A 25,378-nucleotide genomic window follows, 5' to 3' on the forward strand; every position below is an offset into this window, starting at 1 on the left:
CACCACTAGGTGACATAACTCCATCATTCCTGTTTGGACATGTTGCACTTCTGTATAGGGAAATTTCATTTGTAAGTTATTTTTGATGAGGCAGTTTATGTTGCTGTTATATTTGGCTGCTCTGTACAGTAGGCTGTGATGTGGGCAAACACAATAACAGAAACACTATTTTCCCTCTCTTGGACACCATCTGACCACACTCAATCTAGTCTGAAGAATGTTCTGATGTCATTGCTGTAGATCCTGGTGAGGTGGATCAGCGAGTCGATGTCTCGCTCATTTTTGGCATACAGCACAATGTCATACACACACACATATATATATGTAATATATACATATGTGAATATACAGTACAGGCCAAAAGTTTGGACACACCTTCTCATTCAATGCGTTTTCTTTATTTTCATGACTATTTACATTGTAGATTCTCACTGAAGGCATCAAAACTATGAATGAACACATGTGGAGTTATGTACTTAACAAAAAAAGGTGAAATAACTGAAAACATGTTTTATATTCTAGTTTCTTCAAAATAGCCACCCTTTGCTCTGATTACTGCTTTGCACACTCTTGGCATTCTCTCCATGAGCTTCAAGAGGTAGTCACCTGAAATGGTTTCCACTTCACAGGTGTGCCTTATCAGGGTTAATTAGTGGAATTTCTTGCTTTATCAATGGGGTTGGGACCATCAGTTGTGTTGTGCAGAAGTCAGGTTAATACACAGCCGACAGCCCTATTGGACGACTGTTAAAATTCATATTATGGCAAGAACCAATCAGCTAACTAAAGAAAAACCAGTGGCCATCATTACTTTAAGAAATGAAGGTCAGTCAGTCCGGAAAATTGCAAAAACTTTAAATGTGTCCCCAAGTGGAGTCGCAAAAACCATCAAGCGCTACAACGAAACTGGCACACATGAGGACCGACCAGGAAAGGAAGACCAAGAGTCACCTCTGCTTCTGAGGATAAGTTCATCCGAGTCACCAGCCTCAGAAATCGCAAGTTAACAGCAGCTCAGATCAGAGACCAGATGAATGCCACACAGAGTTCTAGCAGCAGACCCATCTCTAGAACAACTGTTAAGAGGAGACTGCGAATCAGGCCTTCATGGTCAAATAGCTGCTAGGAAACCACTGCTAAGGAGAGGCAACAAGCAGAAGAGATTTGTTTGGGCCAAGAAACACAAGGAATGGACATTAGACCAGTGGAAATCTGTGCTTTGGTCTGATGAGTCCAAATTTGAGATCTTTGGTTCCAACTGCCGTGTCTTTGTGAGGCAGAAAAGGTGAACGGATGGATTCCACATGCCTGGTTCCCACTGTGAAGCATGGAGGAGGAGGTGTGATGGTGTGGGGGTGTTTTGCTGGTGACACTGTTGGGGATTTATTCAAAATTGAAGGCACACTGAACCAGCATGGCTACCACAGCATCCTGCAGCGACATGCCATCCCATCCGGTTTGCGTTTAGTTGGACGATCATTTATTTTTCAACAGGACAATGACCCCAAACACACCTCCAGGCTGTGTAAGGGCTATTTGACCAAGAAGGAGAGTGATGGAGTGCTGCGGCAGATGACCTGGCCTCCACACAGTCACTGGACCTGAACCCAATCGAGATGGTTTGGGGTGAGCTGGACCGCAGAGTGAAGGCAAAGGGGCCAACAAGTGCTAAACACCTCTGGGAACTCCTTCAAGACTGTTGGAAAACCATTTCAGGTGACTACCTCTTGAAGCTCATGGAGAGAATGCCAAGAGTGTGCAAAGCAGTAATCAGAGCAAAGGGTGGCTATTTTGAAGAAACTAGAATATAAAACATGTTTTCAGTTATTTCACCTTTTTTTTTGTTAAGTACATAACTCCACATGTGTTCATTCATAGTTTTGATGCCTTCAGTGAGAATCTACAATGTAAATAGTCATGAAAATAAAGAAAATGCATTGAATGAGAAGGTGTGTCCAAACTTTTGGCCTGTACTGTATATATTAATGAGGAAGGAAATATTAAAAGCCTTTATTATAGTGGCCTAATCATTGAAAGAGCCAACATGTTTCAACCACTGTAGGTCAGGGCGTTATGAGGAAAATAATATATTTGGTTGTAACTCCTTTTAATCACCAACATTTTGATTAGTAACCATAATATAAGTACATATTTTTCTCAGTAACTGTAACTGATTACAATCATGTTTATTTATTTTTTGTGTAATTACATGTAACTAGTTACTCCCCAAAACTGAAGGTAACCCATAAACAACTCTTGTTAATAGTCTTTACTAAAGAAAGGTAGAAGCAAAGAAAAAAATGTGTCAGCAAGGCTTTGTAAAAGTGATATGTAAGTGTATATTTAAAATTTTCCTCGGTTCGTTCTATGATCATTCCAGTGATACAGTTCATTCAATTCTAAAACAGGGGAAATCATTGAATTGATACCGGACCAAACCTTTCTTTTTTAATTTTCATTTATTTATGTTGTCATTTTTTTCTTCATTTCTGTTTTCAAAACTGAAAATATAAATAGCATAAAATAAAATAAACAGTAAAAAATTTCAAGTCCACCAATTAGACCCAAGATGCAATTGTGGTCTGTGAAAAGTTCAGGAGAGGAATAAAAAAATTCAATTTCATTTGTTGGTTATTTTTGATGAGGTGGTTTTTTGGTGTTATTGTATTTGGTTGCACTGTGCCGTAAGATTGTTATGTTGACAAAAGTAACAGAAACACATCTGGATTGCATACTTTACAGGAGGTTGTGTTGTTTCAATCACATATAACCTCTAAATAGTCACAAATCCACTTTAAATTTCATAAAGTATTAATATACACATTTCTGTGCAGGTGCAACTTTATTATAACAGATATGATGACGAAATCAAAATAATTCATCCTGTACATTCAGACAGACAACTCCCACTACACACCACTAGGTGACATAACTCCATCATTCCCGTTTGGACATGTTGCGCTTCTGTATAGGGAAATTTCATTTGTAAGTTATTTTTGATGAGGCAGTTTATGTTGCTGTTATATTTGGCTGCTCTGTACAGTAGGCTGTGATGTGGGCAAACACAATAACAGAAACACTATTTTCCCTCTCTTGGACACCATCTGACCACACTCAATCTAGTCTGAAGAATGTTCTGATGTCATTGCTGTAGATCCTGGTGAGGTGGATCAGCGAGTCGATGTCTCGCTCATTTTTGGCATACAGCACAATGTCATACACACACACACATACATATATATGTAATATATACATATGTGAATATATATTTCAGCATGTTTTTGTTGTTGTTATTGTTGTTTTTTTTAACTTGAGCAACATGTCTAAACAGGAGTGATGGAGTAACGTTACCTAGTGGTGTGTGGTGGGAGGTGTCTGAATGAACTGTTCTCATCACAATTCATGTGTAGCTTCACAAATTGACTAAGCCAGACGTGCAGATTTAGCAGCCGTCCATGCATGGAAAAGCAGATTTCAAACCACTGAAAAAATTCAGTTATCGAAACAAAAATCTATACAATACACATATTGCATCTAGACAGCATGGAGATGTTGGTAATTTGTTTGTAACAATGATTGATTTGCTCCATAAGTGAAAAACTGATGTTCAAAATTGCCATTTTTACATTGACTCCAATTATTCACATTAGAGAAAAATTCAAAATGCTGTCAAAAATTCAGTTTTTGAGATAAAATTCTGAAATTTGCCACACATCATCTACCATGACTCTAGAATTTTGTCATTTTTTTCATGAACATTGAAGATTTATTTAGCAAGAATTTGCAAGTATATGTTTACAGTACCGTTTACAGTCAAACATTTTGATGCACTGTAGGCTCAATTTTTGATAAATCAAAAATCTGAGAAATGTAGTTCTTGTAGGACAGTCTGAAGATGCTCTGTAGCGAGTTTGGTGTCAAGTGAACAAAAAATGTGGGAGGAGACAGGTTTAAGAAGTTTTATAGTTTTTGAAAAAAAAAAACAGAGTGATGAACTTCATAATTTTTAATAGGTTTAAATGTGTAAAAGTTTCTTCAGTATTGGGGCTATAGTTTGATGGAAGTTGTGAAGTTGTAGTACGTATGGTTGATTTGTTATGAATTTTCAAAGTTTTGAACTTTAGACGCTTGCTGTAGCGCCACCATCAGGACTATTGTCTTGAGTTTACAGCTGAGGATATCTGGCATGAGACTGGACCTTTGTGCAAAGTTTGGTGAGTTTTCACCCATGGGAGAAAAAAGAAGAAGGAAGAAGAAGAATACCTAGTAGACCCTAATAATATATAAAATAAATACATAATTAAAAGATATATAATAAAAAATCTATCATACATATAGAAAAAATATTTAAATATTTGAGTTCAGGAAAATTCACACACACCCATCCTGAAAATCAAGCATCTTTACTGCATCAAAGTTTATATATCTTTTACACATTTAAGTTATTTATTTATTTATTTATTTATTTATTTATTTTTCCTTAAATGACATGGGTTTCAGATTTTTAAGGTAGAAATGTGGGACTTTTACTTTGGAATATCTCTAAGGTCATGACTCTATTATAAATTTCATAACGTAGTATTGTGCATTGTGCAACATTATTATAACAGATATAATGACAACATGAGAACAGTTCATTCCGTTCATTCATTCAGACACCTCCCACTACACACCACTAGGTAACGTTACTCCATCACTCCTGTTGGGACATGTTGCCCAAGTTAAAAAAAAAAAAACAACGTGCTGAAACTCTCTGCATCTGTTTGTATCTCCACCCTCGCCCATCTTGAGTCAGCTGTTCCCTCCACTGACGGGTGAAAACACATGGGAACAATGAAGCCTTAATCAGACCTGAGATCAGCGCCTTCCGCCGCCTCAGTTTGAACGGAGCCAACCGGAGCAGCAGCAGCAGCAGCAGCAGCCAGGAGCCATTCAGACCCTCCTCACCGCGGGATGTGAGCGCTGCTCAGAGCCTCTCCACAATAACGGATGACCGCTGTGACTTTGAGAGGACCCGACAGAGACAGACCGGCTGCTGGGCCGTGAGACAGGAGCTTTTTCTGCGGTGTGAACTTTAGAGAAGTGAACCTGCTGCCTCTCCAGTCTTAAAGGAAGTTACAAGCTAGTGCTCGAAAGTGTCTCACTCAGCGTACGTTGGGGCAGCTGCAGCGCGTGTGTGGGACACTTACCAGCCGTTTACACACACTATGACTTAGTTTAACTACCACACTGTTAGTTAATGAGGAGGTAAGGGTTTAGAAATTACGTGTAAACAGGTGCTGGGACTATTTTTTCCTAATGGGAGCCTCGGCAGTCTTGGGCGTGTCACTGCGCAGGTAAGTGATTAACTTTGATAGGAGTGTTGACGGTTAACTGCTGGAGCTCGTGCACTTTGCCGTTACGTTTGTATTGACTTTAACGCAGAAATTTAAGCTTAAATCTGTTTTAAATGCTGCTTAAATTAACTTTAAGTAACAAATTATGTTACAAATAAACTAAAACAACGCACAAGGCAACTTTAAATGCGCTAACTCAACAATTAAAAGTAAGTTTAACGCTTCAAGCCGAACTTTTACACACTTGCCGACGGGCCTGTTCTTGTTAGGGGACATTTGGCGCATATGTGAACGCCGAAGTGCTGTGTGTGTGTGTGTGTGTGTGTGTGTGTGTGTGTGTGTGTGTGCAGATGGGCGTTGAGTGAAGCTGTCTTTGGCCCCAGGGCAAACTATGTGAAACATCTTCTCAGAGCTGCATTCTCTGACATGCCGCAGCTCATCAGTCAAAACCTGCACCTCTGTTGGGAAACACTCACCTGAATTACACATCTGTGCAGATTGTATTAATCACAGAAAACAACAGCTGTTCGCTGTGATTAAACAACAGGCAAGCTCAGACTAATTGTTACCTCTGTTGGTAGGCTTAAAGGTCCAGTGTGTAAGGTTTAGGGGGATTTAGTGGCATCTAGTGGTGAGGATTGCAGATTGCAACCAGGTGAGACATCTCCCGGTTTGGATTTCCTTCATTGTTCAGGAGGTTTTTACCTGGAGCTGAATTATCTGCAGAGGTTTCCTTCTTTCTAAAATCAATGGACCAGGGGTCCTCTGCTCTTGTGATAATTTCTGTGTTTTAGTGCTGTTACGCTAAGTTCATCTTGTTCTAACATAATTTTGTGTCGATTAATTTGTGTAGGGGCTTGAGTTCGTCGAGTTTGAGTTTGCAACGTGGCCGCCCTTTTGCTGTTGTGAGGGGCGGGAGTTTGTGTGGTTGCGTTCGACGGCCGATTTTGTTTTGCCCCTTGCCATCAGGAATAAACGGAGGTTGCCTCCGAAGATATCCACGGTCTGAGCCTCTTAATATCAACACGACCCAGATATTACAAGAGTCCACAGGTTACATAGATTCAAGACTAAAACTGTGTGAACGCAGAAAGGCAGAAATATGCCTACCACAGAACCTCAAATAGTGGTAATAGTGTTGTTGTTTTTTTTTCAAAACCAGTATGAATATTACTTGTTTAAAAATTGGACTTCAGATAATAATATCAAATATGAATCGTTAAAGCCTCTGGAAACCCAAATCCACAATAGCCTTCTGACTATGTAATTTATGGTCTTATGTACATAATATTAAACATGTAAAACAATTAGAAATCTGTTTCCATCCAAATTCGAAATATCTGTCTTTTAAGTTTTTGTACATTCTTGAAATTGGGCTTGATTTGGCCGTGGTTATCTCTGAGATTTATTACGCAATAAATTCCAAACCAATCATAAATCATCAGTCAGTTGTCTCATCCCGCCCCCCAGTGGCAGCGCAACAAAACCTTTCTGCTCCAGTTAAATCGAGAGAGACGGCCGGCCGTCAAAGCAGTCTCTCCCGCTTTGACGGTCGGTGTGTGTGTCAGAGTAAAGACATATTTAATCTATTAAGACTGGATGTGTTTGAATGAAAAAGGCCATTATCAGAAAAACGGAGCAGATTTATGTTTTCAATGAAAACGTATCTCAGTGAAGAAAGGCAAAGCGCTAGCCTCCCGTGGTCATTCATCTCAGCTAACGGCCGGGCTCAACCGGGCACGTCTGCAGCGCGAGTCCTGTAGCAGCTCGCCCCCCTGTTAACCAATTACAGTGGCTCCACCGGCAACGGGAGCGGCGTGACAACTCTATTTTACGCGCCTCTTCTTTGTTTATCCGTGACACTGTGTCCGTGGCGGACATTTGAAAGCGAGTAGATAACAAACAGTACAGTAAACTTGTAGATAACTCAAATATATGTAATAACTTAGGTGGAAAATGCTTTAACATTTCATGCAGCCTACATGCAGCCTCTCAGCTCAGCAAACTGTAGGGCTGCCACGATTAGTCGACTAATCGATGACTAATCGACTATTAAAATAATCGGTGACTATTTTAGTAGTCGACTAATCGGTTTGAGTCATTTTTCATAGAAAAGTACTATAAAAGTACCCCAAAATACTCTTATTGCAGCTTCTTACGTTGAAATATTGGCAGCTTTACACACTCTCCCATGACAGTGAACTAAAACCCTTCGGCGTGAGTAGGAAACAAGACATTAGATGACATAACTTTGGGGTTTGGGCGAGACAGACCGACATTTTTCAACATTTTAACACATTTTTCGATGAAATGATTAGTCGACTAATCGAAGAAATAATCGACAGATTAGTCGACAATGAAAATAATCGTTAGTGGCAGCCCTAGCAAACGGTAAACAACCCCGCTGGCTTCTCTACGTGTCGCTTCCGTACGCAGTCAGTGGAGCCCAAATGAATACGCCGCAACGCTACGCTGTACGTTTGCAGCCAGTGGAGCCTGGCCGTAACATTGCATGTAAAAGTTATGCTAACTATTCTACGAAGTAACATTAATATGAATCACAAAACATTTTGAAACTTACCATTCAGTGACCACCTGAAAGGAATCATTTTCAGCTTCTGCTTCGTCCTCTGAATCATCAGAGGGCTCAAACATGTACGGCTGGATTAAATTTGTGGCAGCCATTGCTGAGATGTCAATCAGAGCGTTATCTGCCACGCCCACTCTGTCCTGGCAAGTGGTCTAAACAGCAAAATGAGCTGTTTTTAAACCAGGTTTTCTAATAGTTATTAATGGTTATTTTCACTCAGACTTTTGTGGATGATTAATGAGACACTCGACTTTGATATAATATATGCATTTTTACTATTTCAAGCTGTGTTTCCAAAGGCTTTAAATTGATCTAGCTCCACCAGACAGAGCATCAGCAAGAGGATTATGGCACCCAGCATATTGACACAACAACGCTTAATCCTATTAAAACAACTTTGATTGATTTAATGAAAAACCCTTTTGATTCTTTTGATCTGAGGACCCTCACAGACTAAAGGAATATGAATAATATACAGGGTAATGGAGGAGTGGACACATAATTTGAGGTAGCCATCAACACAGTTTTATACATCTGAAGAACTTCTATTAGAAAAATTTATTGCTTGGCAACTAGACCAGGCCTCTAATTGAGACAGGTGTTTATTTGGCAAAATATGTAGCCACACAGTTAGAAAGGCGTACACCTGCTAATGTGTGCTTACCTACGTTGTGATCCTGATGCTTAGGAGAGTTTTACCAGAAGCCAAATTATCTGCAGAGGTCTCCTCCTCCCTAAAACAAATGGATCTGGTGATTAAAACCAGTAAAAATGCTCAATAAAGCAGTTTTTTGTTAGAAATCGGTGTTTCTCAGATGCTGTTTGGTATGTCGGAGACGGACCGCTATCCTAGCACCTGCTAATGTGTGCTCACCTTTTTTCTCTGACAACTTAAAATCAAGACGCTCAGGAGGTTATTACCTGGAGCAGAATTATCCGCATAGGTCTCTTCCTCTCAAAAACAAAGGGACCTGGCGATTTAAACCAGTAAAACACTGAATAAAGAAGTTTCAGGTTAAATGAATATACGTTTTTTCCGATGCTCTTGTCTCAGTGGAGCATTTTACTACAGTGGCTGAATTGGAAATGTGAAAATGCAGATGGCCCCATCTAGAGCTAGAGTTTGGTTTGTTAGTTCTGGAGTAGTGTAGAAACATGGCAGTGCAACATGGCACACATACTCACATATATTCAATGTCTAAACACTGAACAAGACAAACCAACATGTTTCCTGTTGGTTTGTGTGCAACAGCTTTTGCAACAAGCTTGGTGCAAGAGCTCGTCTCTTATCTGCACCAGCCTTCAGCTCTCTCTGTGAATCTCTCATTGTGTGCTTGTGTTTGGTGCTGCAGGAGAGCTGAAGTTGACATCCCTGCACCCTGCTGAATGCCTTTCACGGCCCTGCATTAACATCACTATGGCACTGACAGAATTACTGCCGCGCTGACTTTAGCTCACTCTGCCCTTTCTGGGTATTCCTCCACTCTTTTGCTTTGTTTCACTCACTTTTGTTTTTAACACTTCTTAGATGTTTCTCTTCAAATGTCATTTTCGAGGAGTTGTTTTTTTTTTTGTTTTGTTTTGTTTTGTAATGTGCTTTGCTGTATGTGTTTTAAGCGTATTTTCTCTCAGGTCTCACGTCCCGTGAATTGATTGTGATATCCATACAACCTTGTCTCTTTCAGCCCTCCTCGGCTTTGTGTCTTTGGTCTGTGCCATCCATCTCATCATGGACAGCCTGCTGAGCGGGGCCAGTAAAGGGGCCGGTGCCCTTCAGTCAGCACAGACCTTTTCACGTCATAGATGCCACCGGCTGTCTTCGCCGCTCTATGATTGACTGTTAAGGAAACAATAAAGCTTAAATTCCTGTTAGTTTGAACAAAAGAGCCATGCATCCGCTGCTGCCCCTCTGTGTCTTTTGGCTGCTGCCCCTGGCCTTGACACTGGAAGAAGGCTCGCCCCGTAGATCTGTGCCCTACCATAGTAAGTGTTGCTGTCTGTCTTGTGTAACCTTGGCTCACAGTGTGCCAACTCACGTTGGCTCATGTGGTCTGAGTCAGGGCGACTTATTGGGAAACAGGGAGTTTAATCTCTGGTGTTTGATGAGTTAATCAGTCATGTTCTCTCCCTAGGGGACAACGCTCGTCTGTTTCATGAGGAGGGAGTGTTCAACTACTCCACCATGCTGTTAAGAGAAGATCTGAACCTGCTGTTTCTGGGTGCCAAGGAGGCAGTGTACGCTCTTGACCTCAAAGACATCTCCAAGAAACTTGCTTCAGTAAGAACACAATGCTGTTGAGGCCAATTCTGTCAGCATTAGTCATAAATGTCTTATCAAAGCTTTCTTGGCCCAGGGCTAAGAAATCTTCAAGAGTAAACTTGTGTATCGTGCCAGACTCTCTGCCCTGAACGGAGCGATACACTTAATGCACACTAAAACCAACCAGCTTTATTGGGAGTTATCTGCTGATTTCAGCTGTTACACTTCCACTTCAGTTACAGGGAATTTACTCACCTCTATCTTCATAACAACTGCTGTGTTTACTCTATGAAGTAGGGCTGGGTTAAAATAATTGATTCATCTGATTCAAATCGCTCTGCATTTGAATGACCTGATTGTTAGCAAGTGTTACGAACAAGCTGAAACAACAACTGTTTATGTCAGAGGGAGGAGCAGAGAGGACAGGAGGACTAATACTGACTGATGTCTGTGTTCTTTATTCTTTCTAAAGTTCACCCAGTATTGTGATGTCAGGAATATGATTTATATAATTGACTTTTTGGATTTGTTTCCAGTGAGAAACTGAGCTTACATTGTGACTATGCTGTTTTACTGTCGCTGCTCTAGAAACAACATTTAGTTATAAGATATTCAGTTTTATTCCTGTTCTGAATTTATTCTTTTTTAAAACAATTCCTTGTAAAATGTTTAGTATTAGTTCTCTGTCTATCTCTTTCACATACTAGCAAAAATTGGTATATCCCTAATCGAATTGATTTCGAATCAAATTGGAAATCAAATCAAATCGGGACCCTGTAAATTGAAATGAAATCAATTCAGGAATTAATGGTGATGACTACTAAAAACAGCATACATGGCAAAGACAAGTAAACAGAAGACCAATGACGGAGAGCAAGAAGTAGATTGCATAAACCAAGCAAATATGACAAAAGTAACTTACTGTGGCTTTAACCTTGACAGCAGAAACATTAAAAAAAATTACATTTGTTATTTCACTATTTTAGGTTAAATGGGAAGTGACGCAAGAGCAAGAAAATAGCTGTAAAAACAAAGGAAAAGATCCTGAGGTGAGTCCCCTTTGGCTTTGGCTATTCAAAATGTAATGCACATTGAGCAGATGTCATCATTGCTTTTGTAAAATGCATTTTCAGGTGGATTGCAAGAACTACATCAGGATCCTGCATCAGTTGGAGGATAACAGGATATATGTCTGTGGAACCAATGCTTTTGATCCTGAGTGTGATTACATGGTGAGGCAAATTCAGAGCTTCAGTCCTCGATTATCCCAATTCATATTCCGTACTTCAAAAATTGAGTTTGAAACGTCATGAGCTGTAGTGCCTTTGTGTTTGTCTGTGCAGTCCTACGCAAACGGAAAGCTGACTCTTGAGAAGAAAGCTGAGGATGGCAAAGGGAAGTGTCCATTTGATCCTTTCCAGAGATATGCCTCCATCATGGACGGTGAGTCACAGTTATATAATAAATAAGTAATTAAAGTCGCCCTCCACTCAAAAATGTGTTCTTCTTATGTTTATGTCCCCTAAAATGTCTAACCTCGATTATACTATATTGTATCTGTGCAAATTTGGCGCTAGAGAGGTCTAGCATTAGCTTGGTGAAATTTTTGGCAGCAAACATGGTAGAGTGCGCAGTTTTTGGATGTAACACGCTGCTGCTAGTTAGCCTACAAGCTAAAATGCTAACACACAACACAAACAGATAAAAGATGCTAAATACGCTTAGCATTCTGATACGTCTTCCAGTTGCAGATTTTGGTGTGTAGACTCCTCATTTGAGTTTGACTGAGGCTCACAAATGTGTGCCTGAATCTTTCCAATGTTTCCTCTATCGCAACGCAAGCCACCCTGATGCGCGCTGCTTTTCCACCGGTCAAGCAGCGGGTGGTTACGGCGGAGGCCAAATCCAGAAAAACAAGCCCCCAGGACATGCGCCTGGCTCTGAAGCCAATTTTTATAGTGGCCAAACAGTGGAATTACATCCTCCAGGTCCGTCATGTGGTGCCACTGGGCCCAAAAAGACCTTTTTCCCATAGACTTACATTGTGAAAGAGACATCTGTAAATCAGATACATTTTTTGCCTGTCACAGCCCCCGCGAAATGACTCGTTTAACTATTGAGATGTGATCTATTCAGTGCAATAACATTTCTAAAGTCTAGAAGAGCTGCTGTTAGTGAAAGTTAGCAGAGTGCTAAACTGGAAGTTATCCGCTTGGCTTTGTGGAAGTCCCTAGCGCGCCTGCTCTATGGGCCCAACAATATGAAAGATCTGTGTAACTTTATACCTCCAAGGTCAAACTTTTTTGACTTCATGCACCACCGAGCAACTTTAATAGGAACAGGGCCCCGTGTTTAACACTGTACGCATTTCTCTTCATACATCCACAACGAGAAAGAGCAGATCTGCTTCTAGCCCCCTTTCAGATTTTTTTTTTACCATTTTGTGGGAAAACCATTTTCAACAAAATATAGATGTTAAGTTGAAACATGTCTGGAGGAGGACTTTAAAGAAGAGTGGCTAATACAGCAAACATTTTCATTCTTTGATGTCCCTCTTGTAGCAGGTTAATCAGACCCTCTTCAAATTTGCTGATTAAAAAGTCCTACGACCTTGATGATACTCAGAAATGAAGCTATTGAGTTTTCATCAAATGTTGTCACCATGGCGACGCCTTATTCGCCATAAAACAGGATGTTGTTTTTAAGGGGCAAGGGATGCTTTAAAACTCAAGAAACTTGGCACACACGTTTGAAGTCTTGTGTTGGCTGGTATGATTTTTTTTTTTTTTGCTTTGATGTGCCAACTTGGCTCCTTAGCGCTCCATAGCAATTTGACGAAGCAGCCCCCGCAGTATGTTTGACCTGTAGGTATAAAACTTGGTAGGCATGTCTGATACTCCAAGATGTACAAAAAGCATCTTGGAACCATGCTGTAAACCCAACAGGAAGTCAGCCATTTTGAATTTAATGTGACACTTTTGTGCAATTTTGGCCATTACTGGGGGGTGTTCTTTTACAAACTTCTCCCAGAGTTTTCATCCAATCGACTTCGAAATTGGTTTGTCCCATTGAAAGACCTTAATGATAAAAAGTTATGACAGGCTAGGTTTTTCGTCAATCCGTGTGACCGTGACAAGGTTTCAAACACAAGTGTTCCACCATGAAACAAGAAGCGGTTTGTAACTCCAGCATACATGGTCCAATCTGCCCCAGTCTTCACGTGTTATATAAGGTTCTGTGCCCCAAGCCAACTACACACACATTAGATGTCATGGTGATTGCGCCACCTACTGCCAAGAGGAAGTATGTTTTGTCAGACACTTATTTTTTTTTTTAAATTTGCATCTTTCCAGATAACAACCTATATTCAGCCACTTCAATGAACTTCCTGGGCTCCGAACCCATCCTGATGCGCAGCTCTCCTGTGTCCATACGCACTGAGTTCAAGAGCTCCTGGCTTAATGGTGAGCTGTCGTAGGATGTAATGGGTTTTTTACAAGATGCTACATTCGTGCTAGGGCTTCTGTTTCACCTTGATGTTTTTTTTCTCCTCTTTCTCTGTCAGAGCCTACCTTTGTTTCCATGGCTCAGATGCCAGAGAGTGATTTGAGTAATATGGGAGATGATGACAAGGTCTACCTGTTCTTCAGTGAGACGGCTGTGGAGTGCGACTGCTACAACAAACTGGTGGTCTCCCGTGTGGCTCGCGTCTGCAAGGTGAAAAAGAGTTTACCATGCGTGTGCTTATTTGTAGCAGCTCCATTTCCCAAAATGACAATAACATATAAACAGCACTTCCTCAGTTGCGCTCATTCCGCCCTTTCCGCTGCTTGATTGTGCATCCCGTTTGTCTTCATGTTTTTCCACTTGCCAGTGTGGCATTATGGGGTATTTCTGTGCTCTCAGGGGGATCTTGGAGGTGAAAGGACCTTGCAGAAGAAATGGACATCCTTCCTGAAGGCCAGAATGGACTGTCCAGTGCTGGAGTCTCAGCTGCCATTCATTATCCAGGACACTTACCGCTGGTGTGACCCCAAGAAGCACTGGAAGGATTGTTTGTTCTACGCCATCTTCACACCACAGTCGTACGTTTGAATAAACAAACGTGTTTGTGTGTTTGGGTCTCTTTCTGTTTAATGGTCTTTGGCACACCACTTGGCTCACATTTTCTGTGTGTGTGTGTGTGTGTGTGTGTGTGTGTGTGTGTGTGTGTGTGTTCCAGGGACACATCAGACCTGTCTGCAGTGTGTGTGTACAGCGTGTCCAGCATCAGCACAGTGTTTGCAGAAGGGAAGTACAAGACCCCAGTCCCCGTAGAAACCTCTTTTGTTAAGTGGGTGATGTATAGTGGAGATGTCCCCGTCCCTCGGCCCGGAGCTGTGAGTCTGCCCACTATTCAGCGTGTGTTAGAAACAAAGGCCAAACCTCAAAAGGCAACTCTTTTTTTTTACAAGTGTCCCAGCAGGAAACTGATTCCTTTTGTACTCTGACTCTGTTGTTCTCTCCTCTCGCTTTCCTTCCCCTCTTCCCTCGCCAGTGTATAGACAATGCCGCTCGTAAAGCGGGCATACATCAGACTCTGGACCTCCCAGACCGGACCCTTCAATTTATCAAAGATAGGCCCCTCATGGACCAAGTTATCCAGCCAATAGGAGAGAAGCCTCTACTGGTGCGAAGGGGAGCTACATTCACTCGCATCATAGTCGACCAAGTGGAGGCAGCAGATGGAGAGAACTACTACGTGATGTTCATAGGCACAGGTGTTTATCAACACAACGCACCAACACTTCCTGTGTATATTTGACTTTGCTTCTTCTGAAAACTTTACAGCATCAGTGGTTAGTGTCAGGGCCCTGTGTTTCAGGAAGCTGGTAGTAAAAACTCTTTAGATAGTTAACTCTGAGATGAGGGAAACTTTGGGTTATCTGTTCCAGACAGAGATAAGATAAACTCTGTGATCCTAACCTGCTTACTGGTAGGTTTTCCTCAACAAACCCTGAGTTTCTCTCTGTCTCCCCTCTTATAGAGCCAGACATGCTGTTTCATTTCCTCTCTGAGGAAATAAAACATTTCTCAGAATCCAGGTTGGGCATGAGTTAGTCACTCTAAAGTTCCCGCTGTACGCGCTGTCAGTCATTTCTTTGAACAGCTGTTTTGCTTTCACATTAGATTATGACGCAGCATCAAGTCACCCTCAGCTCAAAATGAAAGCTCTGCATCTCCTTCTTCTTATTTATTTTTTATATAGCACTGAGTCGGTGTGTCAGAGCAGTTCCACTGAAGTGTTTATTGCACATAATGTGTAACCAATTGTAAAAATCAGCATGAAGCTTTTTTTTATGCTGGATCAATGAATTATCTCTATCACTCATGATGTGATTGTTCGCACTAATAGAACATAATCCCTGTAATATCAGAGATTACATATGTCAATATTTCTGAGTGAGCAGGATCGTGGTGCAGCTGTTGAATATAATTTGAAAGTGAGTTTTTTTGAGCAGGCTGCATAGTCTGAACATGTTTTATTAACATTTCAGTGACAATCTTTAAATTTACATGTGTTGAATTAGTTTAGATAACGCCATTAAATGCTGCTGTGCAAAAGATCCAGATAGATGTCATTTAAAATCGACTGTATTCTAACCTCGACACTTCATGTGCAAATCACCAACCGTATTATTACTGGATCACACTGTGAGCTTACAGTCTCTATGTCTTTGACCTATATGTTTTTTGTTTTTTTATCTTCAATGGCTGGCCCTTGTTTTGTCACTATCAGATTTAAGATGAATAGATATATTTAAAATGTAATGTAGGCTATGACCTAAATCTGTGGTTTCCAACTGGTGGGTTGCGGGTCAAAAGTGGGTTGCTGGCCCATTTTAAATGGACACACACTTTAAGCGACTTGCAAACATGTCATGTTGGTCAAGAAAACACACTTTATTTTACTTTATTTTTAAGTACAATACATTTCCAGCACATAACTTTCATCCTGAAGTGCCGTTTTCCGCTGAATGTCCATAGAAGAATCCATAGAGAGGAACAGGTGTGAATTTGGACGTACTTTGTGTCGTTCGGGCCCATATGGGACAACACGGAATAAAACTTTATTGTGTTGACTCACTGACACTTCTGCCCACTCTAACTCAGGCTCTTGTGAACTGTCTGTACGTACATGTATTAATATCTTTATGGCCACTAGTTTAAAATGGAGGCTCCGCCTTTTATTAACCTGTTGCTATGGTGAACTTAGTATCAGAGCCCCACTGATGATGATTTATTTAATCAACCAAGCACAAGCTCAACTCTGGGTGAACATACTCAGACTTCATTAAATAATCTCTGATCAGCTGTTGTGGAACTGAAAAACTTGAAGAGTTTCCCTTCTCAGCTGCTCTGTTCCCTGCTCTCAGAAACAGGGCCCAGCTCATATGTGTCAGCATGTAAATATAGCATGTTTCCATGTTTTTATATTCAAAGAGGATGGCACCATGGTGAAGGCAATGAACCACAATGGAGAGATGTTCATCATAGAGGAAGTAAAACTCTTCCAGACCCCAGAGCCAATCAAGATTATGAAATTCTCTAATGTCACGGTAATTTAAAACTCTGTCGCCACCTAACTAGCGGCTTATTACTTTGAAATCATGTTCATAGTGTATTACAGTAAAGCATCTACTACATTAGTGTCATTGCTCTGTGTGTGTGTGTGTGTGTGTGATGGATCTGTTGTGTACAGGGTCAGCTGTATGCAGGCTCAGACTCCGGAGCAGCACAGATCCCACTGGCCACCTGCGAGAGGTCCTTGTCCTGTATGGACTGTGTCCTGTCCAGAGACCCGTACTGCGGCTGGGACGAAGTTGCTAAGAAATGTGTTTTCCTTTCTGATTCACAAAGGTAGGCAGCTGAGCCAACATGCAGAGAAAGCACTGTTTATATTGGTTCTAAACAAACTAAAATAATTGCATCTCCTGTTTTAGGAAGCTGATCCAAAGTGTGAAAGACGGAGACGCCTCCCTCTGCCCTGATGCTGGTGAGTCAGTGCACTCTATCCCATAAAGAATTGAAGCAGTCATTCATGTATTCCTAATTATATTTTGAATCTAGCAGGGGTTTGCACCATTTTCTATACCTTATTTGAGGTCAGTTGTGGGTTATTAAAATATATTGCTTGTTATGTGAAGGACCTCTTTATTTTATTTGTTTCAGATCCTGTGAAGCCGATGAATCGGACCATCTGGCCTGGGGGAAGCCTGTATCTCCCCTGCCCTCCACCCTCCAATCTGGCACAAACCAGTTGGGAATGGAATGGCCGACCTCTGACCCCTTCGGCTCGCCTTCAGCTTGTACGAGACAAACTGAATATCCTCAACACCACAGACTCCGACGCCGGTCTGTACCGCTGCCAGTCTGTGGAGTCCTCCAAAGGTGTCGAGTACACATCCACTGTGGCGGAGTACCAGGTGAGCATGGCCACAGGACGTGGTGGGAATGTGATTATTCCCGAGGCTCGGACGGCTGGCTCCTCTGGGGCTGGACTGCACGCCATAGTCGGGCTCCTTTTAGTCGGCCTTGTTGCCCTTTTGGCATGGAACTTTTACAAAGGCCACTTGCCGCTGCCCTGGAAGTGCGGGAAGAAGAATGGAGAGCAATCCCCAGAGACCCCTGAGCAGGGGGGTCCGACTGCCGGGCCTACACAGGTGGAGGTCAAGCCCCTGGTGTCGGGAACAAACAACGGCAGTAATAACAACCACACTGGAGGGGAGGCAGCTTTCAGTGCAGCCGAAGAGGACGGCCCGAAAGTTAGTCTTCCATCTCTGCAGTTTATTGATGACGAGTCAGAAATTTGACATTGACAAACCCGTTACTGTATCCAGATTCCCGTCCAGTGCCGCTTAAGTTTGAGAATTAAACGGGAATGCGCCAAACTGTTTGTTTCGGGGCAGAACTAATAGAGTTGAAATCTGAAATTTATGGGAATATGAACCATCTTGTGGTTGAACTTTGTTGCGAGAGACACACCAAAAGATTCTTTAAGTTTTTTGTACGAGAGACACTTGAATTTCTGCTTTACTTTTTATTTTCACATTTAAGTGTTTTAGCTTCAAACTAATTGTTGTAAATCCCATTATAGATGAAAATGTCTTGTAAAGATTGGTATGATTTTCACAGGGAATGTACAATAACAGAAAATGAGCCATTTCATTTCTAACCACTAGCTGCAAAGACTTTGTTTTATTGAATTAAATCTTTTTTCTACCTGGTCCTTGTGTTGCTCCTCTGTATCTAAATATAGCCGACAGGGTTTACTAGTTTTTAGTAAGACTGGACTCGCCAAGAATGTCAAGAACAGATGTGGAAGATACCTGCTGGTATGATTCAATTTCTGTACTTCTTGTACTTCTGTGTTTTGAAGATCCAGTTTCATTTAAAGACTGGCTCAATATTTAACTCTGTAACTCCAAAATAAGATGTTTTGAATTCACAACAGAAAACCATCAAACAGCAAAGAGTAAAAAGGAAACAAGTCTTTAATGTGTAATTTTCAGACTACAGTACAATTTAACAAGACAGTAATCTGTATTTTTAACGAACTGTTTTTTTGATGTAAAAACACCTAAAAATAATACAACAAAGCACATTGACTGCACAGCCTATACAACAATGACTGGGGTCTTGGTCCATCCTGGTACGGGTGTCTATCTCCTGTAGCGGTACCTCTTGAAGTGGAACCACAGCTGGAAGATCCCGTTGGCGAACTGGCATCGGAAGCCATGTCGGTGCGAGTACTCCCATTCCCTGTTGACAATCTTAAAGGCAATGTCCTCGTATGGAGGGCCAGCATGGAACCTTAAGATCCCAAAGTCCTTGTTGTCGGGACTGGGCTCGAGGAAGTACTGTGGGGTGGAGCGTTTGTCGATCAGGTCTGGGTAGAAGATGTTAAACTTGTAACCCTGGACGATCTTGGGCGGAGGGTTGTCGAAGTCATAATGTGTCTGATTGTATTTGTTCCACTCAAAGCCAGTGTGGACCCTGTTGAAGAAGCGGGGTTTCCTGGGACGGTATTTGTCTGCCCACAGGTACATCTTCCCTGTGACCGGAAACTCTACGCTGAACTGGGCCTCGTCGTTGCCCATTCCCTCTCTGGCGCGACGAACGAAGGCATCCTCAGCGCTCTCATTTGCATCACCTGATAGAGAAGTCAAAGAAGAAACACTAAATGACTTGGGGGAGAAACAATACTATTATTTAGAGATTAATATATCTTGTACATCGAGAATTGGTTTCCTCATGAGTTCTACAGCTTGAAATTGACTGCTACCCCACTGAAGAATCATTTTCTCCTTCCACAGGGCTTCATGATTTATTTTCTGCAGGTACTAGTTTTCTTTGTGTATCTGGAAGTTTTTTTTATTGGACCTTAACAGTTGTAGCCCTCAAAAATCAATCCAGAAATGTGCACCATTATCCACAAATATCTCAGTCATGTATTTTAATTTGTGTTAAGTCATATCCCTGATCCAGAAACACCCTGACTCCCTGCCAGATAGCAAACTTTCTGTTGCTGCCATTACGCAGGTTAGATCATCACTGGTCCTAGGCCGCTGTCACCCCAGCGCTGGGAGTTGCGCTGGCTAAATTCGAGCTGATACAGTCGCTTACTGAAAGTAAAAAAAAAATCTGCTTGCTACACTGCATCAGTGCAGAATATTGGCCCTTGCTCCCAGAGCGTATGGTTGTCAAATTGATAGCCGATGGGTTCCAAGACAGTTACAACTATTGAAGTCTTATAAAAAGTTACATACTTAACTGAGCTTTTTGTGTGTTTTAGTAATCTCATACCCGTGACTTGTAGCTGTCTGCGTGCCAACTGCAGCCTGTGTATGTCCTCCTCCGGTGTGATTGTGTGTGTGTCCAGTGGCAGCTCGGAGGACGTGAGCAGCGTGGGGCTATAGCGTCCAGAGTCGTACTCCGCTTGGCTCTGCTGGATCAGGTCCTCCTCTGTCAGCACGGCCTCCACCACCTCGCCCTCCTTCTCATCATCCTTCTTGTCTCCCTCTTCTCCTCCCTCCTCCTCATCTTGGTCTCTTGCTGTGGATGTTGATGGACCTGCCTCCTCATCCTCATCTCTGTTCTTATTTCTTGTGGAGGAGGATGAAGACTGGCCCGGCTCCTCTGGTGTGGTCTCCCTTTTTTCAAACAGAAGTGAGAATTAAAATAGTGTGAAGTGAAAGTTGAGCCTCAAGTCATCTTCACCTGATACTACACACAATAACTGACTGAGACACCATGTCCCCACAGTTTCAGGATGTGTTCACTTACTCATCATCGTCACTCTTCTGCTCCTCTTTGATGATGGGGAACAAAGGTTCACTTTCCACCCCTTGTTCCTGTTTGAGCTTGAACAGCTTCTGGCGCAGCACATCCTGGTGTCGCTCTCTCAACCTGGGACACACAATTAAATTACTACCCACTGTCCATTTTGATAAATCACGAGCCATCTGTGTAACTTCTAATTCAAATTCATACCTTGCCCTGGCCATGTAGACTCTGACTTGCTGCAGCAGACTCTCCCAGTAACCGATATCAAGATTTGATCCTCCAGCCCGGATCTTCGTCTCGATGTTGAGGTGCAGCGCCTGCAGTTGGCTGTACGTCTTTCCTTTGAACACCGTTTGGACATCGGTGCTCACAGCTGTGTTGATGCCCTCGCGACGATCACCTGAGAATTTAAAAGACTGCATCAAAGCATGTTGCAAACAGTTCACAGAGACAGCTGCAAGATTATTTATTAGTCAGATTAGCGTTGGTGCAAATGTAACTTCACATGTAAGAACAAAGGAGGGAAAGTGACATACCTGGTCCTTTCCCAGATGCCTCCAGTTTTCTCAGTTTGCTGATCTCGTCCTCTGTGATGGTCGTCATGTCTCTCCAGAAGTCCACGTTCTTCCCCTGCTCCAACTCCATGTACACCTACCAGCACAACATACACTCGTACAGTAAACCACATACAGGAGCAGCTTACGCTTTAAGATTAAAGGAATACTTCACCCACAAAATGATCCTTTGTACATCAATTACTCATCCCATGTTATGTTGAACTCATGAATGAAAACAGCGCATATAACCACAGACCTTAATGTCCTCCAGCAGGTCATCCATGTCAGTCACTGTCAGCCCGTTGAGAAAAGTATATGGTTCGTGCATTTCCACAGCTAGATCGTCATCTTCTGCACTGATGTACTTCGCCAAAAGGTCAATAGGCTTGGCACGACCATCACGGATTCTTATCTTAGACCTGGACACACAATACAAAGTGAGACAGTGCATACACGTATTAAGGAACAGTTGTAGGAACCTGGAACTTAACTGGAATGGTGCAAACAAACAGAGCCACAACAATGACATGAAAAGGAGCTATACAGTAACTATTGGTGCGCACTCACCTTAGTTTGGCCTGGTGCAGATGGAAGTTGTCTTCCTGTTCAGCCCAGGTCTTAAAATGCTCCGCCTCCTTCTCTCTCTGTAGCATCTCCAGCTCCGTCTCTCTCATGGCCTTTTCTCGCTCCCTCTCCAGACGCAGCTGTTTCACCTGTATGCACAAGGTTAGTATGATTAATGAAAGGGCTGTTACTCTTTACTCTGTAACATTATAATGCCAAAAAAAAAAAAACCACAACACAGCTTATACCTTCTGCAGCTCCCTGCGATTCTCCTCCTGAATACATTTGTTCCTTTCTTTAAGCTCCTTCTCTCCAAGGTGGCCGATGCCTTTCTTATCCAGCGCCTGAAACAAGTCACAAAGAAAGAATCTAAGATGAGTTACAACACTCAGAGCTGCGTTATGACAGGAAACTCTCTTAATTTTGGGCCTGCAGACTAATTTTGAGCACAGTTCACAATAACAACTCATCACCTTCTGCCATTTGAATGTGCCCAGTAAGTTGTTGTCACCGAAGGGATTGTCTGCGTTGGTGTATCCCATGTACTCCTCACTCCAGCCCATCTTCTCTCTCCTCTTCTTCTCCTTGGCTTCCTTCTTTGCCAGTCGTCTGGCCCTCTTCTCCTCTGGCGTCTCCAGAGCTTTCAACATCTCCCGCTGTTTTTTCTTATCCTCCTTCTCTTTGACCGCGCGGCCACCGCGTTCAGACCCTGAGCTATCGGTCGACTCGGGTGAACTGGAGCGCTGCCTCCCTCTGTCTCTGCTCCCCATGCTCCTCCCTTGCTCCCTGTCTTCGCTCCTCTTCCTGTGCTCTCGGCTTTGGTCTCCTTTTCTGTCCCTGTCCCTGTCTCTGCTGTTGCTCTCCCACTTTTGTCTGTCTCGCTCTCTCCTCTGTCTGTCCCTGACTGGACTCCCTCGGTCAGGACTTCTCCGTCTTCTCCTTTCTCTGTCGCTGCTTCCATCACGGGAGTCGGAGCTGGACTGGGACCTTTTCCTCCTCCTCTCTCGAGATGCTCCTCTGCGGTGCTCTGTTTCCTTTCTCCTCCTCACTTTGGGATCACCTGAATCAGAACTGAGAAAGAAAAAGATGAGCAACCACGTTTTGGAGACTTAGGAAATACATTTGTTCTTTATTCTTCAGCAATAATGACAGAGTGAATGTCAGCAGGCTGTTATGTGGAACATAGAAACAGCTGTCTTGTGGGTTACAGCTGGTTTCCCTGAGCTCTAAAACCTAATTCCAGATGCACCACAAATTCCTTGACAGTTAGTGACGTGGTTAACATCTACAAGGTCTTCTTGTTTACATGATGTTATGCTGGATCCTTGCCTACAGTGCATGTTGCCTATGCAAAAAATAATTGCTGGTCTGGGTGCAATGAGCAAAGTTAAATCATCTGAACACAGGAAAGTCATTACCATTGCGTATGATGTCCTTCTCTTTGCAAGACAAAAATGCTGCAGTCAAGGAACAACCTTCAGTATTATGGTGCCACAGCCTGGAATAAGACAGGTCTACAGGCTTTCAGATGTAAACTGAACTCTACACACCAGTACATGTAATGAACGGGCTGTGTTAAATGCTTCTGTTTCACGTTTTAATTGTTTTATTGGTTGTTTTAAAAACAGGTACTGACTAATAGGTGCCTGTACCTCCGCAGTATTGATACTGAGTAGATTTATTTAGCTGCAGTAAAGTATATTCAATTACATGATGGAATAAGATGAACTTTGGAGAGTTTGACTTGTGGAGATGTGATTGTATGCATGTTAATAATCAAAATTCTCAAAGTACCAAGAATACAATGGGACACATGGGCTCAGGTTTATTTTAATTGTCGTGAACAATTAAATTTGCAGATTAACACAGGCACTACTTATTCTGTTGTATTCAAATCCATCAACTGTCTTTGCTATTATGACAACTTAAAGGTCCTACATTATAAAACAAAATGATTTCCATGTCTTTTTATTATATAGCAGGTATAAGTGTCATATTAGTCCTCTGAAAGTATCAAAACGCTCAGTCCACAGAGAAATGCACAAAGTCCGTATCCAGAAACGGTGCCTTTTAATGAGCCATCAGGACTTCTGGGAATTTGTGATGTCACAACCATATTATATAGTCTGTTTCAACCTTAACAACATAAACATTCTCAATGAGACCATTTGAATTTCCTGTTGGAATGTTTGTTAACGCAGTAGCTGACAGGAAGTAAAGAGGGACCATAACTATTTAGGTACAAGGTGCGAGTTCAGGGGTGACACAAGCAGCTTTTACACTGCCTCTTCAAGGTGGGAATTTCAAGCTGTCATGCTGCCTAAAAAGGTACAATCACAGAACGGGGAAAAGGAGTTTCCTCGCCTATCAGTGGTAGTAAAAGCGCTAAAACTATATCTGTATGAACAGGATAGCAGCTAGACGGGAACATGAAGTTTTGACGATGTGTTATGCGTGCGACCCACAGCAGGAGATTTAAAAAGTAGCTGTCAGCAGTTAGCAGCTAACTCAAAGAAGAACAACAGTGACGTCTGGGAGCTCCTTACCCCCTGAGCAACGGATATGATCAGCCGCCATATAACAGAGATGGTAAACGATTGTTACTGCCAAAAGATCAAAGGTGGCGTGAGTAAGGGACTGCGTAACAGTCCTACAGCGCAATCTCTATTTAAAAAGTGCTACTGTATGCAATGATGGTGCAGAGATGCCAAAGACCCAGTAACACTGACCAATCAGAGCACACTGAGCATATTCAGGAGGAGGCTTAAAAAGGCAGGCGCTAAAACGGAGCATTTCAGACAGAAGGTGAATACAGATATATTTAGAAAGACAGTATGGAAAAGATAAAGTGTATTTTCTAACATTAAAGCATGTAAACGTGTTCTAGTCAAAACCCATAATACAAGTATGGACCTCAAAATGAGCATTATCCGGGACCTTTAAACAAACACCCATACCAACCAGCTAGCACCACACAGCAAACACTTACCTTGATGATCGACCCCTCGACTTGCTCCTGGGCCGGTGGGGTCCTCCTCGCCTCCTGTCGCTCTCCGAGTCGCTCCTGGAACCTGAACGGTCCCTGCGTTGAGGCCGACTCCGGTCAGGAGAGCCATCGCTCGAGTTCCTGCTGCCTGACCGTCCCCGTCCACGGGCGGTTCTCTTGGTGTCCGCAGACCGACTGCGTCCTCTCCTTAACTCCGGAGACCGGGACCTGCTCACTCTGGACCTGTTTCGCCGCTCACGGCTCCGACTTCTGGACTTAGAGCGGGACCTACGTCGTGATTTCGAACCCATTATCCCGTCAATGCGGGGTCCGAGGGGCACTCTGTCGCGTAAATAAGAGGTAGCAAAGAAAACGGTTTGCTGTCCTCGCAGTGAAAAGTATATCTATGTACTTTTTACATTTTACATTTTATAAAATAACTGAACGTCCATGTCGTACTCTAATACACATAAACTTATCCAAACAATGCGTTAAATTGTCTGTTTCCAAAATTAATAACTCAGGCAGCAGAAAGCCAACCTAAAGGGACTTCTACGAAATGTCGCATATTCTTGACGTCACTACTAAAGATTAGAAAAATAAAGTATAAACAAATATATTTTGTTTAAAGGCAGTTTTAACGGTGCAAAGAACATCCTATATTAATTTAATATCATAGAAACGTGTTATTGTTTTTAAATAAGGTTAGGGTTAAATTAGGTCAGCGCTGCTTTTCAGAAACACAAACAACGTTCGTGT

The 25,378-nt window shown here is 42.2% G+C and overlaps 2 protein-coding genes across 3 annotated transcripts; one reads left to right on the forward strand and one right to left on the reverse strand.

Annotated features, from left to right (window-relative positions):
• Positions 1-4,745: 4,745 nt before the first annotated feature.
• On the forward strand, positions 4,746-18,453 carry sema4e (semaphorin 4e). Of its 2 annotated transcripts, none has more exons than XM_049597923.1 (15): positions 4,746-5,336; positions 9,612-9,909; positions 10,059-10,204; positions 11,173-11,235; positions 11,320-11,418; positions 11,530-11,629; positions 13,540-13,650; positions 13,752-13,903; positions 14,093-14,271; positions 14,409-14,565; positions 14,724-14,946; positions 16,670-16,785; positions 16,929-17,086; positions 17,170-17,222; positions 17,399-18,453. In XM_049597923.1, exons 2-15 carry the CDS (start codon positions 9,816-9,818, stop codon positions 18,037-18,039), a joined length of 2,292 nt encoding a protein of 763 aa, XP_049453880.1. In that variant the 5' UTR covers positions 4,746-5,336; positions 9,612-9,815; the 3' UTR covers positions 18,040-18,453. The 2 variants fall into 2 exon arrangements, with proteins under 2 accessions (XP_049453880.1, XP_049453882.1); XM_049597925.1 differs by lacking the exon at positions 4,746-5,336 and adding an exon at positions 5,359-5,545.
• Positions 18,454-18,699: 246 nt separating this feature from the next.
• Positions 18,700-24,976, reverse strand: cactin. The gene is made up of 10 exons (XM_049597922.1): positions 24,623-24,976; positions 22,107-22,704; positions 21,882-21,977; positions 21,637-21,782; positions 21,326-21,488; positions 21,049-21,163; positions 20,720-20,912; positions 20,513-20,635; positions 20,033-20,379; positions 18,700-19,379 (listed from the first exon to the last, which is right to left on the reverse strand). The coding sequence occupies exons 1-10, from the start codon at positions 24,928-24,930 to the stop codon at positions 18,889-18,891; spliced, it is 2,580 nt and encodes an 859-aa protein (XP_049453879.1). The 5' UTR covers positions 24,931-24,976; the 3' UTR covers positions 18,700-18,888.
• Positions 24,977-25,378: the final 402 nt, after the last annotated feature.

This window comes from Epinephelus fuscoguttatus, linkage group LG15 (assembly GCF_011397635.1).
Source record: "Epinephelus fuscoguttatus linkage group LG15, E.fuscoguttatus.final_Chr_v1".
In the NCBI taxonomy this organism is placed as follows: Eukaryota; Metazoa; Chordata; class Actinopteri; order Perciformes; family Serranidae; genus Epinephelus; species Epinephelus fuscoguttatus.

Excerpts from the sequence above, each read along its gene's own strand:
- sema4e (XM_049597923.1), top strand. The coding sequence starts at position 9,816 with ATGCATCCGCTGCTGCCCCTCTGTGTCTTTTGGCTGCTGCCCCTGGCC. Across the intron at positions 11,419-11,529 it reads ATCCTGAGTGTGATTACATG|TCCTACGCAAACGGAAAGCT; the intron begins GTGAGGCAAATT and ends TTGTCTGTGCAG. Across the intron at positions 13,904-14,092 it reads GTGTGGCTCGCGTCTGCAAG|GGGGATCTTGGAGGTGAAAG; the intron begins GTGAAAAAGAGT and ends CTGTGCTCTCAG.
- cactin (XM_049597922.1), bottom strand. The coding sequence starts at position 24,930 with ATGGGTTCGAAATCACGACGTAGGTCCCGCTCTAAGTCCAGAAGTCGG. Across the intron at positions 21,489-21,636 it reads CTGCACCAGGCCAAACTAAG|GTCTAAGATAAGAATCCGTG; the intron begins GTGAGTGCGCAC and ends TTGTGTGTCCAG. Across the intron at positions 20,636-20,719 it reads GTCTACATGGCCAGGGCAAG|GTTGAGAGAGCGACACCAGG; the intron begins GTATGAATTTGA and ends TGTGTGTCCCAG.